Source organism: Rhinolophus sinicus, chromosome 15 (assembly GCF_057876585.1).
Source record: "Rhinolophus sinicus isolate RSI-liver-muscle chromosome 15, RSI-T2T, whole genome shotgun sequence".
Taxonomy (NCBI): Eukaryota; Metazoa; Chordata; class Mammalia; order Chiroptera; family Rhinolophidae; genus Rhinolophus; species Rhinolophus sinicus.
The window spans coordinates 49331377-49348581 of record NC_142515.1 but is presented as its reverse complement, the minus strand read 5'-3'; the positions used below and the strand labels follow the sequence as shown (position 1 = coordinate 49348581).

The following is a 17205-nucleotide window of genomic DNA, read 5'->3' as shown; positions in this document are numbered from 1 at the left end:
ATGGAAATGGGGAGGGTGTCATGGTGTTCTTGTGACCCTGCCAGAGCCCGACAAAGAGAAGGACTATAGGCTGGAGCTGGTGGGCAGAGGAGGAGCCTATATCTCCACCATGACCCATTTTATTCCAGGGTCATGGAGTGCCCAGGGCATCCTGGGCCATTCCAGGGGCTACAGGGGGTGCTCACAGCAGGGGTCTGGGTGAGTCACCCATCTCCAGTAGCTTGGCATGGGGGATACCCACAAGGGGTCGGGGGCAAAAGAGCAGGTCAATTAGACAATGCATGGGAATTGCCTCCCTCCCCACCCCACAGAGGCCCTGCAACACTTGGAGATTTTACAGAGAGAGGAAGTCTTAGGTTTTGCAGGCAGAGGACAGGCAAAAGCCAGTGGCATTTGTATTTTTAGAGGTTCCATTACCATCTATATGCTGAGGAACCCTATCTTTTCTTATGTGTGCTGGTCATTAACCAGACCATAATGCTTTGGATAAACCCTATCAATATTCCCATCTTACAGATGAGGAGACCGAGGCACAGACAGGAGAAATAAGCTGCTCAAGGTCACCTGGGACATGCGCCAGTCTGGCTGTGAGGAGGGGCTGTGACAAAGGCTTCTCCCACTGTCTCTCTCTCCAGGGTGCCTTGCCCATAGCAGGCACACAGTACATACTGATGACATGGAAACACTGACAGAAATGTAGGTGCAGATGTCAACATTTTTTTGTCCCCCCCGGGAAGTCATGAATCAGAGCTGTGTGGGGGCGGGAGGTGGCCGATGGGCTGAGCTGGTAGAACTCCATCTGCTTCCTTCACTGCTCACCCTCTCGGCAGGACACCCCAGGGTGTCTCTCTCCTGCATCCCCGCCCCGTCCTCTCCTCCTCCTTCCTGCTCTGGCTGAGCCGAGCCCAGAGACGTGGAACAGCAGTGCGGGGTTGTGGGTGACTTCAGGCTTAATATCTTTGTACCTATATTGCAAAAGGGCAGGCCTAAGACTGCGCCTTACGCTTAATCTTTCTCTTTTATTGCTTTTTCTCTTGTATGATTTAACCTTGCACCGGGTATCAAGCTAGATAAATAAAAACTTTTATTTCAGATTAGCCCCGGCTGGAGGCCACTTGGAAGCTGAGCACTCATCCAGGGCATCAGATGACAAAGGGAGCTGGGAACCTGCGCTGCTTAGAGGGGCTCATCGTAGGTTCAAAGCCGCCCAAAGATACCTGAGACCTTTTCTGAGGTGGGAGGGACGAGATCTCCCATTCGCACAGACTGGGGATGCTGACGCAGGCAGCTGAAATCCCCTAGTCCAGCCAGCCTTCCTGAGCCCCGCCCTAAGGGCCCCTCACCCCAGTTACCTTCTCGTCACCCTGGTATTTCCTTCCCAGTGCTTAGTACAGCCTGAGAACACCGCCTTACTGACTTCTTTATTATCTTTCTTCCCCACTAGAATGCGCTACTTGAAGGCAGTGACGGCAGCTTTCCCTTTACAGTTTGGTCCCCAGGGTCCAGCGTGGAGCCTGGCACACACTTGGAACTCAATTAATATTTGTTGGTTAACTGAATGAATGAATCCTAGGGTTCTAGTCTAGCACACAGACCAGCGGGTGGACACAAATCACGTGGTTTCTTGCCAGAATAATAAAAGATGGCAGAACAAATGTGGGTTTTGGAAGCAGGAAGATCTGGATTTGAATCCTGGGCCCACCATTCACGAGATACATGTCCTTTGCTTGGTGAGTTTTAGCTTCTTTATCTGTGAAACGGCTCTGGCTAGCCACATTCTGGGGTTGTGGTAGGGGTGAGAGATGAGGTATGCAGCCCAAGGCAAATTCTCACTCGTGTTCAGTGAGACATACAAGATGTTCATAGTATCACGCTTTGTAATAGCAAAAATCAATTCATACACCCATTGACAGGAAAATGGGTTACCTATGGTATTTTCATGTAACAGAATAATATATAGTAATAAAAATGAACAAGTGACATCTACACCCCTCCCCCAAAAAAAGGATGAATCTCGGATATATAATATTGACTAGAAAACACAAGTCCCAGGAGACTATGCATAACAGGTACTTTTTAAAAGAAAGTTCAAGGGCAACTAAACCCAAGCAATATGTGATATATATATATATATATATATATATATATATATATATATATATATATATATATATGCTTTTTTTTTCGTATGATAAAATCTTTTTAAGAGCAAGGGAATGAAAAAGATGGGTTGGAAGAGGGACCCAGGCAGATATGAGGCATGGGTGACAGCCTAGCTCTTGGATTGGCTTATAGGTTCACAGGTGCCCACAATGTTATTAGTATTAAAAATTAATAATGAAACTAAGGAGAGCCACACATGGACCTATGTTGATCATGAACCAAGAATTATGTGAAAATCAGTTCTGTGTGCCTGAGGTGTGCCCAAGTTAAAAGAGAAAGAGAATGCAAAATAAATGGTGGCCAATTTCACAATTCTCCAAAGGCCTCAGAGCCCTGGGAAGTCCAATACAAAGCAATTCTATTAGAGATGAGGAAAAAAGGGGAAAAGAGCTAACTTTTAAAATAAGACAAATGCCCATTAACATAGGGAAAACAGATTAGAACTTTCCCCTAAGCAACCTCTGGCCAGGAACTAGAATCGCCCCCAGCCCCTGAAAGTAACCTCAGCCATGACTGTCTGCCAGCCCTCAGGCACGCCTGAAGAGAAGGGGTACCCTGAGTGGAGCTGAGGTCCATTCCCTGCCCAGCTGGGGAGGTGGACTCAAGGTCTAGCAGAAGAGGTTCTGGTTGGGCCTAAGGGGGAGGTCTGGGGTACTCCCACAGTACACAGGGCACCCAGGAGGATACATAGTATCCGAAGCAAGGGACAGAGACTCCTGCGTGTGCAGAGGGTGTGGGAGAGAGAAGATGCAGGAAGGGAGGGTCTCAGACCATGTGGCAATGAAACCCCTTCCAAGTCCGCTGACCACTGTTATTCACGGGGAAGAAGCAAAAGGGAAGCCACGGCTGCTGACAAAGAGCAGATGGATGGGGCCTCATTAAAGGGGGGAGGAGGAACAAGACTCTGGTTTATCAGAAAGGAGGGTACAGGAGAATGTCGAGCAGGATCAAGGCTGAGAGGAGGCAGATCAAGGGGAGAATGAAGGGCAGGCAGGCTTTCTGGGGTTCAGCAGGAGAAATGTAGCATTGGTGTAATATTTCATTGTTGGGGTCTGGTGGTGGGAGAGAACTGTAAATAATATGGCAGTGTATTTGTATAATTAAGTACTAAAAAACACCCTCCAGAGGCATTGTCCTTAGATATTTTCAAAAGAAGAGAGCCATGAAATGCAATGGGATAAACCTTGGACACATTTGTTCCAGCTCTAAAGAGAACGCCTATCAACTGCTAGTGGCTGCTGGAGGGCTGGGTAAGAAGGGCTTGGGGCCTGTCCAGGCTCAGTGGGAAAGTGTGCTGGGATCAATTAGTGATGTCTGCCTTGGTATGGGAGGAGGGAGTTCTGGCACATGTGCTGACATGGGTCTAGGCAGTCATAGGTGTCAACAGATCAACTTTCCTTATGAAGATGCCCCTTTCTGCCTAGGCCACCGTCAGGACCTCATAACCTAGATTCAGCAGTTAGAAGCTTCTTTGTCTCTTCTTTTCTGCACCATCTATTTTTAGCACACCAGAGCCTGCTGACTCCCCCTGTACATCTCTACAATGACCCCCAGGCCTCCCCTAGACTGGTGCAATAGCCTGTTAGCAGCTTGCCCTCATTCCAGTGCTTCCTGTTCCAATCATCCCAAACTCCCATGAGATGAATCTTCTGATGACCCCGTGTTCACTGTCCCCACTCCTAGCCCCACTCAAGAACCCACTTCTTTTGCCTTCTATGCCCTCTACCAACTGGCCCCACCACGCAACTCCGATCTGCCCTGACTTCTCCCAGGTCACCTCTGGGCTCCAGCCAGGCAGGCCATTACCCTCTGTGCCCAACCAGGTGCTTGGAAGCTTCTGGGGCTTCCAGGCATCCACTGTGCTACCCCACACAGGCCGTCGCGTACATTTCAGATATCCAAAGCGGGTCTGTGTTTCCTGAGTTTTCACTTCTCTGGGGGGAGAAAAATGCCAAGCAGCTTAATCACAGGGCTTTGATGTGTTTCAAACAATGGTCTCCTGTGATAGCCGCCCCCCACCAGGTCATGGCCAAGGGGCCTGATTCATTTATTGGTATAAGTGGGGGGTGTGGTTGTGTGCGAGTCTGACTGTATCTGATTATTCTCCCTATCTTCACACACTCACACACACGCAGCCTTCTCTTCAAAGGACTCAGTGTATTTTCAAGGAACTGCCTTATTTGGTAGCATTAAAATGAAAATCCAAAGAGTGGCAAGTGAGAACTTGTCCTGCACTAACATACCTGGGCAGGACCCCAGTGTGACTGGTGGTGGGACCACAGCCTTTCAAGTGGAGAGGGAGGGGTTTCAGCCCTGATACTGCTCATCCATTCTTTACTCTAAGCCAGTGTTTCTCAACCTTTTTTTCGTTATCCTACTCCCCCCACCATTTGAGACTTTTTTTGCCTAACTGCGTCTCCATCACCCGCCTGAAATTTCAACACCACAGATATAACATATCTGTATGTATATCTATGCTTTATACATAAAAAGAGTAAGATATTTTTCACCACTCAGAACAAATGTCTGCCCCTTGGGGGTGACTTTGCCCCCGTTGACAACACCTGTTCTTCTAGACCAGAGCTTCTCCAAGTGGGGTCCCCAGACCACCAGCGTCAGCATCACCTGGACCCCCCCGCCCCCCAGTTTCTAACTCAGTAGATTAAGGGCGGGGTGCAAAATTTGGCATTTCTTTTTTTAAATTTTTTTAATTTTTATTTTTTTAAATTTGGCATTTCTAATTATTCCCAGGTGAAGCTGATGCTGCCGGTTCAGGGACCACACGCTGAGAATCATGTTGTCACGGAAACTGGGCGTATTGTGGAGCCTGAGAGACCTGGGTTCAAACCCCTGCTCTTCCACGTAGTAGTTGTGACCCTGGGCCAATCTATGTAAACTCTCTGAGCCTTGCTTTTCTTGTCTACAGAATGGAGTCATTGTCTCCCTCATACACCACTGTGTACACGGCCGGCACCCAATAAGTGGGGTCCCCCTCCTTTTCCCCTGGGGATGTGGCAGAGCCGCAGAAGGCCACAGAAGCAGGGTCAGATGGAGAAAGGGAAGTGGGCTTCGTGGTGTGGATGAGGGATTGCTTAGGGCCTCTTCAGCCTGCCGAGAGGACAGTGGAGTGGTGACAGGCTGAGGGGCGCTGCCCTGCAGGACACCGTGGAAACTGCTAGCGTAGGCTCATCCACCAAATCCTCCCGCCTCAGGTGGCAAGGGCCCTTCTGGCACCGGAGAGAGTTCATTTAGCATCAATTAGAGAGAGGAGAGGACGAAATGACAGAATCATCAGTCTAGTATTTGTGGAAAATGAAATGCTTCTATTGCCAGGGGAAAGCATTCAGACAGCCTCAGAACCACCTGGAGGTCTTGTTAAAACAGTTTTCCAGGCCCCACTCCTGAGTGTCTAACTTAGCAGCTGTGGGTGGAGCCAGGGAAGGTGGGTGTCTCACAGGTTCCCAGGTGACACTGCTGGTCCAAGGCCCCCACTTGGAGAACCACGCTTCACAGCCACTGGTAATGGTCTCCCTATGATGGGCGATAGAGAAAATATGAAAAGTTCCGGGGCTTGTGGAAAAATGATGGCAGGACAGAATCCTGGGCCTTAGAGCCCTGGGGCTGACTGCGAGAAGCCTTCAATCTGGGCTCCTGCCCATCTGGGCGAGCCTGGCTTGGCGGCATATAAGAGTGGTCACAGCTAGCAATACAGGCTTCTGACAGCATGACACGTGCTCGTCTCCAGCACACCCTGATGGGTGGCAGGCAGGAGGGAAGATGCCTGACATCTGTTGAGGGCTTGCTATGCGCCCACCTGTGATAGATACTCACCCAATGCCACTCACTTTATATAATGGTCTCAATGTCTTATATTTTCACAACTCTGTGAGAAAGATACTATTGGCCCCAATTAAAAGATGGGGAAATTGAAGCCACGAAGAGTTTTAGTCACTCAGTCAAGGTTACTTCACTGAGAATAGAAGATGCCTCTCTGGAACAAATAGTAGTTGGAAGTTAAAATAAGCAACTTCCCTGCTCAAGGGGTCTTTAAAGGCATCTGAGGCTAAGGGCCCTTTTGGGCTCCTCCCTCGCCTGCACCACCTATCCCATCTCCTGAGTTGACCGGTCAACTCAGCCTCCTCATCCTTCTTCGGATGTCTGTGTCTGTTCCCTCACTGTGATGGCCAGCTAGGGGACACTAAGGGCAGCCTCCCTGTTGGCCTGCTTGCTCTCTCCTGCCCTACTCCAATTCACTGGCTTCAATCTGCCCACAGTGAGCTCCATACATTGCATCTGACCATATCCCTCCCTTGCTGAACTGGCTACGTGCTGCCCTCAGGGCCAAGGCCTGGCATTCTCCTGAGCTGGGCATTCCACACCTTGCATGGCCAGGCTCTGTGTCCCTCTGTGGCCTCCTCTCCCCGTGGCCTCCCTTGCATGCTGCACTCACTCACGCTGCATTACTGCAGTGGAACGAATGTGCCACGCTCTCTCCTACTCTCAGATCTTGGTACACGCTGTTCCTCCCTCCACAATTCTCTGCAACAGACCCTCCCTCCACAATTCTCTGCTAGTTCCTGCCCAGCAGTCAGTGGGTGCCTTAGATGCTCTGTGAGTCTCCCCACCCTGGTGATGGCTGGGGGAGGCAGCCCCTCCCATGAATTCTTTCTCAGTTCTTATTACAGATATTTTTTTATTTATATATTTTTATGTGGAAATGTTTATATCAGTACAGTGAAACTAAATTTTACGAGACACTCCATGTTACTAGTTTGGATATTGTTAGCTTATTACAAAAGAGAGGTATGGAAATTATTTACATGATGAGGTTTCAGAACTTCAGTGCAATGGCCAGCTTCATGTGATGTCATTTCAGTAGGGATTTATTTCAGTCTACATACTTTCCAAGAATGTCACCATCTCTAAATAAGAAATAATCCACCTCATCTAGAACGACTTTGGTGCCTCCATGTTCTGGAAGAAGAGCTTCATCTCCAACTTTCCCGCTAACTGGTTGACTCTCTCCACCCTTTCCTTTAGAGCCTGACCCAACAGCTACTACTGTTGCTTGCAGTACTTTTCCTTGGGATTTTTTCTGGAAGCATAATGCCTCCTTTGGTTATAGTTTCCACAGCACTCCTTTCAAGTAATCCTCGGTCAAAGAGGGGGAAAACTTTCTAAATGCCTGTCCTGCCATGACTCTGGCTGCCTGAGTTTGTACTCTGCTCTCATGCTGCGACCACAAGGAGAGACCTGTAGTCTGGCCCTTATTATGGGTCCTTTCGAACACACACAAAAATAGAGAGGATGGTCTAACGGACCCCCGGGGGCCATCAGCTCATGTCAATGGTGATCAGCACAGCCCTGGTTTCTCTTCAAAGCGTCCCACCCACTAGGGCGTCATAGCCTGTCTCCCCGGCCACTCGGCAGGCTCCTGAGACTGAAACAGTGTTTCCTCCCGCCCCCGCCCCCTACCCATCCACAGCGGGTGGATATCAACAGTCCCCATTTGTACAGCACCTACTATAAACCCAGGCATTCTTCTAAGTCTAACACATCTTAATCCACTGACTCCTTGTAGCATCCCTGGGACGCATGGCCTATTACTACTTCCATTTACAGACTGGAAAACTGAGGCTTCGGTTACACAGCTGGTCAGTGGGAGAAGGCAAACCAAGGCCATCTAACTCAGGAATGGAGCTGCCCATAGAGATAGAACGTGAGCCACATGTGTTATTTTAAATTCTCTAGTAGCTGCATTAAAAGAAAAAAGAAATGAATAGGTAAACTAATGGCAATAATATGTTGTGTTTAGTCCAGTATATCGAAAATATTTCAACATGTCATCAATAAAAGACATTATTAATAAGATATTTTGCCATCTGTTTTGCATACTAAGTCTTCAAAATCCTGTGGGTTATATTTACAGCACATCGCAATGCAGACTAGCCACATTTCAAGAGCTCCATAAGCACGCGTGCAACCGTATTGGCTAGTGGTCACCACCCTGGCCTCAGAGCCTGTACTCTCAACCACTTCTCTATTTAAATGAGTGAAGGAAGAAATGAGTGACGAGGACGCCCAAGGACCCTTGGCCTTGATCTTTCCTTCATAACGAATAATACTTACTATTTTATGGCCCTTTAGAGTCTCTCTGGCACCATCTTATCTGCCGAGGGGACTATTAACCCTGTTCCCTGGATGAGAATTATGGTGTGAAGAGGGGTGAAATGCCTTGCTCAGACACACTGCTGCAGGTGGCAGAGCGGAGCCTGAAACCCACAAGTCTGGACTCCAAGTCCAGTGCTCTGCAGTGAAGGGCGGTGCAGATGCCTCCTGAAACGAGCCTGTGTCTGTCTGGCAGAGGACGGTGTCTGCTCAGACCACAGGCCGGGCTGGCTACTGGGTCGAGAGGCTGCAGAGCCCTGTCGTGCCTGGGCCCCAGTAGAAGTGATGCCCTTGGTGAGTGGCAGGACAGGCACAGGCCCAGGAAGAGGACGGAGCCCATGCCAGGTCCTCTACGGGAAAGAACCTTGTCATTCTTCAGTCTCAGTTTGGCCACGAGAGGCTGAGAACAAATTGATGGCAATGAAGCCATAACTTACCTCTGAAGGCCTCTTTGTTCTTGGCAAAACAGAGGGGTCATTAGTAATGGGGAAAGCGCTGGTGTGCAGACATAAATTCCCCCCGTTGCAGGGCTGATAAACAGTCCAGAGGGGACGAGGTCCCAGAGAGCCGGACAGGTTAACCATGCGCCATGGATCATGGTGGCCTCAGGCCTGTGTCCCCCACCCCCCCCGTGTGGACTGAGCTGCCTCCTGCCCGGGTTCTGGAGGCACCTGGACACACCTAGAGACCTGGTCACCCACAGTGGCCTTCAGGACTCGCACCTGGCTGGAGCAGTCCCTGAGGCCCTCAGTTCTGTCTTCCAAATGAAAATGATTCCAGATTACCTAGAGTTAGAGAGGGCCCCACTGGGCACGCAGGCCCAGCTTGGGACAATTAGCAGGAAGATGCCTTTGCAGCGTGTTCTTTCTCCCTGTTTCGAGCCAAACGGGCACTGGCCAAACCTCCGAGGAAAGGCCAGTGTGTGAGGCCAGATACTTGGCAGACAGTATTCTTTGCAGCAGTGTCTACGCTGGCTGAGGGAAGTGGAGACGAGGCCACGTCCTAGCTTTCTGTCTACCTGCTCCCCTGGGGACTCTGCCCTCCTGCCCATCTGCCTGCTGCAGGCTCGCACTGAGGCTGGTTCACAGGGAGACCATGCCAGCCTAGGGCTAGAGGAGAAAGGTGGGCAGGAACAGGCGGCTGGATAGCCAGCTGGGCCAGGTGCTCAGGATGAGGAGGGAAGAAAAAGAGAAGGACTGTCATGTCCTCAAGCTGTCTGGAAGGATTTGGGTGGGGTCAGGTGGTGACAAATGAGGACCACAGAGGCCACCCTGTGAGTGTGGTCCAAGTGCTATATTACCAACAATGGCAAATACGTGCCACCGGCAGGGCCCAATCCATTTCCACACTCATAGACTGTACCAATTAAATACCGCACTGAGCCCGTTTGCCTTCATGGTCCTCTTCAGGCAGCCATTACCAATCAATCAAAGTTGGCATGTGAGAGGAAACCCATTTGTCACCCTTTCTAAAAGCTCTCAAGGCACATCTGTGCTGGCAGTGGGAATTCTATATAGCTATATTAACTGCTCCAGGCCTTCCAGAAGTTTCTGCCTCCTGCCTCCACCTTCACACACATCCCCTACCTGTAGTTTCACATCCTGGGTCTCCCTTCTCATTCCGTTCTTTGGACTCGGGAGCCAGGCCCAGGAGGGTATGTCCCTAGAAATCCCACAGGACGCTGCGCCAGGCAATTATCCCCAGACTCTAAGCTCCAAGCCCAGCCCAGACAGCAGAGGCTCAGCAGGTCCACCTTCTAGCCTCCTGCTCCAAGGGGAGGGAGTAAGGAGGTAGAGCTGGCTGGGGCCGTCTTTGAAGGCTGGAGAGGGCCTGAGCTTGGGGCTGGTCACTTGACACTCAGCAGGGAGCTGGAATGGACCCATGCCCTTGAGGATAGCCTCGTAGAGTCACTGCAGGCCAGGCCCTGGCTCCCTGCTCCCCACCCCGATCCAGGCTGCGGTACGTCTGGAACCAGTTCAGAGGCAACGAGATGAGGAGATAATCCCCCCACCCAGCCAGGTATCCCCTTCACGGTGCCACCTTATTCTGGCTCCCGACGCCCTCACCCTGGGGGCTCACTGGTGTTTCCTCTGATCTCCAGCACAAGCCCCCTGTCACTGGGAGGCACTTGCTTTGCTTCTCAGTTTGAAAAGCTCATGAAGGAGACCAGGAGCAGCCTGGGCCACCCTCCTCCTGTGCCCACCAGGAGAGGCCCCCAATTCCCAGGGGACTGGGCCTTCCTGCAGAATGGCTTCCTTCCTAGGACTGGCTTTCCCACAGCCTGGCCTAAGGACGGCTGCATCTGAACCACCTGGGTGCTGTGAGAAAGGACCACGCTGTTTCACTCGCCCCACCCCCGCCCCCATGAGAATGAGAATCTCTGTGGGTGCCAAGCACTCTGCAGTTTTGGCAGGAGCCCCCAGAGATTCTTGGTTGGGCATACAGGAGCTTGAAAACCCACTACTCTAAGTGACATTCATTCATTCATTCATTCAAGCATGCATTCATTCCACAAGGACCGTGCTGGGCATCAGAATGGGGAAGTGGGGTGGGGAGAGCAGAGACCCAAACCCATGTTTCTGCTGCTTTGCACATGGGCCGGTCTGGCATTTGCTGTAGGTCCTGGGTCACTGGCCTGAGAGGCACAATAATAGTCATGCCAGCAGCTACAGGTCACAGGGAGCCTGTAATACCCGATTTCCAAGGAGGTGAGGGGTCTCCCTCCCACCACCTAACCCCCAGCTTCCCAAGGGTATTATTAGCTGCTAGCAGTGACGATGATGATGATAATATAACTAACAGTTACAAAGTACCTCACTACATTAATTAAGCTGTTTACCTGTATTAAGTGTTCTGACATTTGAAACACCCACGGTAGGCACTCTTATTGCTCCCATTTTATGGACGAGAAACTGAGGTACAGAGACCCACCCAAGGCAATATGCTCAAGACTCCGTCTTCTATGTTCTTGATCACTACATCTTGGTGTCTTTTGAGCTTTAGGGAGAAAATGACCCCAAAATGCCATTGCCTGTCCTCAAGGTCGTGATAGGGAGGGGCAATAGGGTGGGCAGTGGCCTGGTGGCCTGCCATTCTCCTGGTCATCAGTCTGGCCTGCCCAGAGGCACCAGGATGACCAGTGGGCAGAGCAGGGAGGCCATGTGTGGGTAGGGGTTGGAGGACAGCGACAGAGCCAGCATCTGTGCGTAAGTGGGCAGCTTCTCATGGACCTCTCACCAGCTCCCTTGCTCCAAAGCCACCCAGCCTCAGAACAGTTACACGAAGCTGCTGTTTCATCAGTCTTTGGGTGAGGACATAGGTCAGGGATCCCATCATCCAGAACCTTCTCTATCATCGGTCACTATTCTGTTCAACCAAGAAATGAGGTGGGAGGGGGGGGCTTATGTGCCTGCCCTGCTGCATTCCAGGTGATGCATGCATTTCCAATGGTCAGAAATGTGAAAAGAACATGCAATCAGCTGAAGCTGCAGCTCTACTCCTTCTAAAATGATGTCCAAACTGCTCCATTCTCATCAAGTCAGAAAAGAACAAAGAAAAGCCGGAGCAGTGCAGGGGGCTATATCGGAGTCACCAGTGACCCAGGCTCAGGGTTCCTAAGGGCCCAGATGCCTCGGACCTCGGACAGCAGCACACGCTCCTGCCCCCCAGGACCACGCAGGTGGCGCCTAGAAACCAGCCTCAGCCCAAGCTCCTCTCCTGCTCCCCTGCTCCTTCCTCCTTTGTGTAGTCAGGCCCTTGCCTGGGTCCGTTGACCAGGGTTGTCCCTGGGGGCAGGGCCTCTTAGAGGTCCACAGACCTCTCCTTCCTTAGACCCAGGCCTGATACTCCTACAGTGGTTCTTTTTGGGTGGTGGGTGGGGACCAGGGACAGCCGAAGCCTTACCTGAAACGATGGTGTAGCCAATCCCTCGGGGGCGTCCTTTATCTTGGTCAATGGCAGTGATCACCCGCACAGTCGTGCCCTGGGGGGAAAGAGAAGGGACTTGGGTATGGTTGCCCAGACCCCAGGCCACTGTCTTTCTGTGTGGCTGTCTTGGCATCCATAGCTTCCTTGCCCAGGTGGAGACCCTGCTGCAAGGCCAGCCTAGGAAACAGGTGCCGAGTGCTGAGGCTCAGCTGCCCCCATCACCCCTGGGGACATACACTGAGGCCCCCGGGCAAATATCTGCATCCTTTGGAGATGCCCAATCTTGCTTACATTCTCATTCCCCTTTCCCTACCCATTTCCTCTCATTCAGTTGAACCACCCAGGAAAGAAGAGCTGATGGAGGAGCCTCTGGCACGGAGACAAGAGATCTGGTCTCCATCAAATTGCTGTGTGATCTCAGGAAGGTTGCTGCATCTCTCTGGTCTCAGTTTGCCCCACTTTAATATGAATAACAACAAAAACCCTGGGAACTTGTTTTCACTAGGACCTGAATAAAGGCGAACATCACCTATCACTTACACTATGAATGAAAGCATCATAAATCCTGAAAGCAAGTACCAGGATGACTGTGGCACCCTGGAAGCCACCGTGACCCTATGAAACATGCCCCACCCAGCACTGCGACGGGCAGTTCCTGCCTCAAATGGCTCTGTCCCACACCCCATTCATTTTGCGGGCCTGGGAGAGAAGAGGCCAGGAGCTGGGACTACCAGGAGGGGGACTTAGGGTTCCCTGCTCTGGGGAGGGAACCCTAGTCTACGGCAAGGGGTCAAGGACATACACACAGATACTGCCATACACATATGGGGGTGCTTAGATGCAGAAATGTTCCCCAAAGTGCAGAAGTCTACCTGGAGGAGCTGGCAAAGGGTTGTACAGATGGAAACACTTAGGATGAGTCACGAGGAATGAGTAGGAGTTTGCTGGAGAGAGAAAGTGAAGAGGAAGATGTTCCAGGCAAAAGATGCAGCACAGGCAAGGGCTTGGAAGTACTGGACTGTCCAGAAAGAGATCCTGGCATATAATGGGTGCATTCAATATCAACTGATTGGTTGATGGAGTGAATAAATGAATAGACAAATGAAAGGATCCTGACATCACCATATCATTGCCACTTGCCGAGGTGCCCCTGGCCCAGAGCAACCATCACCTTGCTCTCCAAGCCCTATCACACGGTGGTCCAGCCAGCCAGACCTGCCCACCATGCCCGCCTCAGGTTCTGGCCCAGGCAGCAGTGTTGCCTGGATGATGGACGGCAGGACAGCCCTGCCCCCAACCCCTAGGGAAATACCAACCCTGGCATCTGCATGCATAATGAAGGCCCTGTGGCCTTGGTGCCTCTCCCCCATTTATCAGGTGGAGGCTGAAGCCCTCAGGCAGCACCCGCCACCCCCATCTGAGCACCTTCTCCTGCGGTAAGAGGCTTGTTCCCTGACACATGGGCCCTCTGAGCTGGGGGGGGGGGCCTGGGTTGCAGGTGCCTCCCCTCTGACTCCTCCCGTTCTTGCTCCCAGGACACAGGAGGAGCGTCCGCCATCTCACTCTCCCCAAGCAGTGCTGCCCCTCCAGTGACAGCTGTCACTCCATCCTCGCCTGGGCCCAGGTGCGCAGCAATCTAGGACATCTCTAAGTTTGGCTAAGAGAAGGTGAGAATGTTCTAGGAGAAATGTCTCCCGCAGAGAGATGGACACAGTCCAGAGGCTGAGGGTATGCAGATAGCAGGTCAGGCCCCCTTTGGAGTCACTCCCCCCAGGGACAGGAGTTCTGGCTAGATCCCCTGGGGGAAGCAGACTGTTCCGAAGAAGTCAGAGAAAGATGCAGTTTAAACCAGCATGTACTGAAATGGGTTCTGAGGACCAGAGTTGTGCCCGAGACTGTGAAGTACCGGCTGCAACAGGAGCTGCCCTGTCTCGAGCACTCACGCTGTGGCTGGCGCTGCTGCCAACGCTTTTTATGTACTCACTTCACCCTCACACTGCCCCAGGAGACGGCCCCGTTTTACAGAAGAGGAGACTGGGGAACAAGAGTTAAGCAGCCTTTCCAAGTAAATGGTAAAGCCAGGGTTCAAATTCAGATTCTTTGGCTCCAAAACGCTCTTGCCTGCCAGGTGATACTGCCTCTATGACAGGTTCTGTTATAACAGTATTTGTGAAAGTGGTTGCTACAGTGCTTATCATCTAAGCACTTCACAAGCATTAACTCATGTCCAATTTGGGAAAATGTACCTGTTCCGTCCTTCTCTTAGAGATGCACAGTGGGCGTCAGTATGGATAAAGCTCCGAGAAGTGGTAAAGTGGCTAAGACACCTGCTAACCTTTGTCCCCAGGCTTGCTGAGCTGAAGACAGACTCTCAGGTAACATCTGTTAACAGCACTAGACCAAGTCCATGGGAGGTCATTTGGGAAGCACTGCATTAGACTTGAAGGGTTTGCACTAACCACTCTCCACCATCACCCTACAAGGGGCTCTTTTTTTTGGAGTCTGCCCTTCCTGGAGTCACTCCTCACGTAGGAGAGGCCTGGATTTGCCCCCCAGGAGTAGGTCCCAAGGGTGCAGGACTCTTGCCTGAGGCTCCAGCTGCTAGGACAGGTTTTCTGGACACAGGGACAACTCCCATCTGGTGTGGGCCCGACATGTATCCTGGCATGAGGGGTGCCTGGGCTGCCCCTGGCCAGCTGGAGGACTTCAGGATTGGGGGGGTGTAGACAGTGCTGGCCTGTTAAAAAGGGGGGATTTAGTGACTGAAGAAGCCCCAGTCCTCAGAGCCGTGCGTGCATCTCCTCCTGCCCCAGGATGCCAGGCGTGCTCCGGGCTGGGCAGGGCTCAGAGGGGGCCAGCAGGCAATCCAGGGTCAGACGACAAGGCGGCTGGATCTCTTCAGGAAGAGCCACACCTGAGCTTCCACCAAAAGGCTCCTGATAAACTTCGGGGTTTCATCTCTTTTTGGGTAAATAAATCCATTTTTAATAAAATCCTGAGCTTTTAATACAAGTGCAGCCACAAAGACTAGCAATGTTATGAGAAGGAATTAACGGGGAAGAATGAGGGCTCTTGGGAATCCACGTCTCTTATTTCAGAGTCTCAGTGATTATATTTTCAATATACTGAAACTTATTTCCAAAGGGAAGGAGATGGAGAAGTGAGGCCTGGGCCTGACCCAGAGCTGGGCCCCTTACCAGGGGCACTCTGCCTGACGGCCTCTCCAGAGAGGGACCCCAGCTGGGGGTGCACCAGGGCGTGGCACAGAGAGCCGGTGGGCAGGCTCAGGAGGGCTAGAGATGGGGCTCACCCTGACATGGACTTCTTCCCTTCACAGGAACCCACGCTGTGAGGAAGCCTCTTGGGAAATAGGCTCCCCCTAGAAAGGTTGAAGGTACACAGGCCTGTGGCATCCCAACTCTTCGTGGTGGGAAGAGCCGTACAGCAAGGGGGTTAAGGGGTTGACGCTGTTGCCAGGCTGCCTGTGTTTGAACCCTTTGAGTGAGTTACTTAAGTTCTCGCTGCCTTGTTTTACCCATCTATAAAATGGGTATAATTACATTTCCCACCCCACCCCAGGAACTGATACATGTAAAGCACTTGGAACAGTACACAGCAAATGCTATAAAAATGACATATTCATTGGGGCCTGGAACCGCTGTGAGCATCTGATGAAAGTTAAGGTGCCTCTTTCCAGACAATGCACACAAGTGACATTCCAAACAATTCCAGCAAATTCAGACTCCCCAACACCCCATATTAATAATCCCTACCCTAGAGGTAAGGCGTTTTCTGGATATTATATACAGAGAACACCTAACAGCCCACAGGGAGAGCCCATATTATTTGCTGAGCATCTACCACGTGCCAAGCACTGAGCTGGGCACGCAACATAAGTTCTCTCACCTCTTCCTCACAAACTCCCACCGTGAGGGTATATGTGAGGAAACAGACTCAGAGAGTTCAGGGATTTGCTTAAAGTCGCAGCATCAGTGAGTGGGTGATGGGAATGGACGGCTGGGTTGGAGTGCACCTGGGTGGCATGCGAGGCAGGCCCAGCTATGAGGCTTGGTACCAGTAGGGACGTCGGGGCACAGTTGAGAGGAGCTAGGGCTTCTCTAGAAGGAATCTGTGTCTCTCTTCTTTCTATTCCCTGCCTCCTTCCAAAACAACTGGCCAGGACAGCAGCTGAAGCCAGAACCCGACTGGGCTCTGTACCCGGCTTCGGGGGTCCTGGTCCACCTCGCTCCCTGCTGGCTCAGCTGGGGCTGCCTTTCCCCCCATTTCCATGACAGGATTAAGGACTTGAAAGGTGGACGTGCAGTTTGTTTCAGGAACGGGAGTAGGGCTGAAGGGGACTTCCGACAAGAGCTGCCACAGCAGATTCTGAGGCAGAAAATCCTATTTCTCAGTTCTTAATTCCAGTCAATTCCAGTCAAAGGGCTGATAGGCATCGGCTGGCAGTCATTTGTGCAGTTTATCCGTTCTTTTCACCTTCTATCGGCCCTTCACCGACGGGCAGGCCGACATGCTGCTGCTCGAGTGAGGAAATTAAAATTTGAGGCAATAATCCCAAATAAGAAGGATTTTATGAGGTAATATATACACTTTGGATGAGGCATGCTGGCCTGATACACTGATAGAGAGAGGCATACATGCTGGGAGCTGAAGATAAAGAGGGGGAGCGAGGGAGAGTGTGCAAGGGTCCGAATAGAGACCCCGGGCCCTCCGCGGCAAGGCCGAGCGCAGGGCTGCCGGGTCCTCCCGCCTGGGAGGCTGAGCAGGCCGTGGGGCTCCTCAGCCCTGGCCAGGCCTGGGAAGGCCTGTGTTAAATCAGGGTTCCACACTGTAAAGGGGCATGGAGGGCTTGGATCAAAGGAACGAAAACCAATTAGAAGCCTGGAAGAATCAGGCGTGGGGCGTCCGGGAATCGGCCTATAGGAGAAA

General features: G+C 51.6%; 1 protein-coding gene and 1 pseudogene across 1 annotated transcript in view; both read right to left on the bottom strand.

Moving 5' to 3' along the window:
• The window catches only part of CDH23 (cadherin related 23), a 393436-nt gene that overhangs the window by 210439 nt on the left and 165792 nt on the right, over positions 1 to 17205 (bottom strand). Inside the window, exon 9 of the mRNA XM_088792050.1 lies at positions 12235 to 12313. Coding sequence (XP_088648176.1) covers positions 12235 to 12313 — 79 coding nt within the window. The remainder of the gene's footprint in view (positions 1 to 12234; positions 12314 to 17205) is intronic.
• On the bottom strand, positions 7052 to 7360 carry LOC109454830 (10 kDa heat shock protein, mitochondrial pseudogene; annotated as a pseudogene).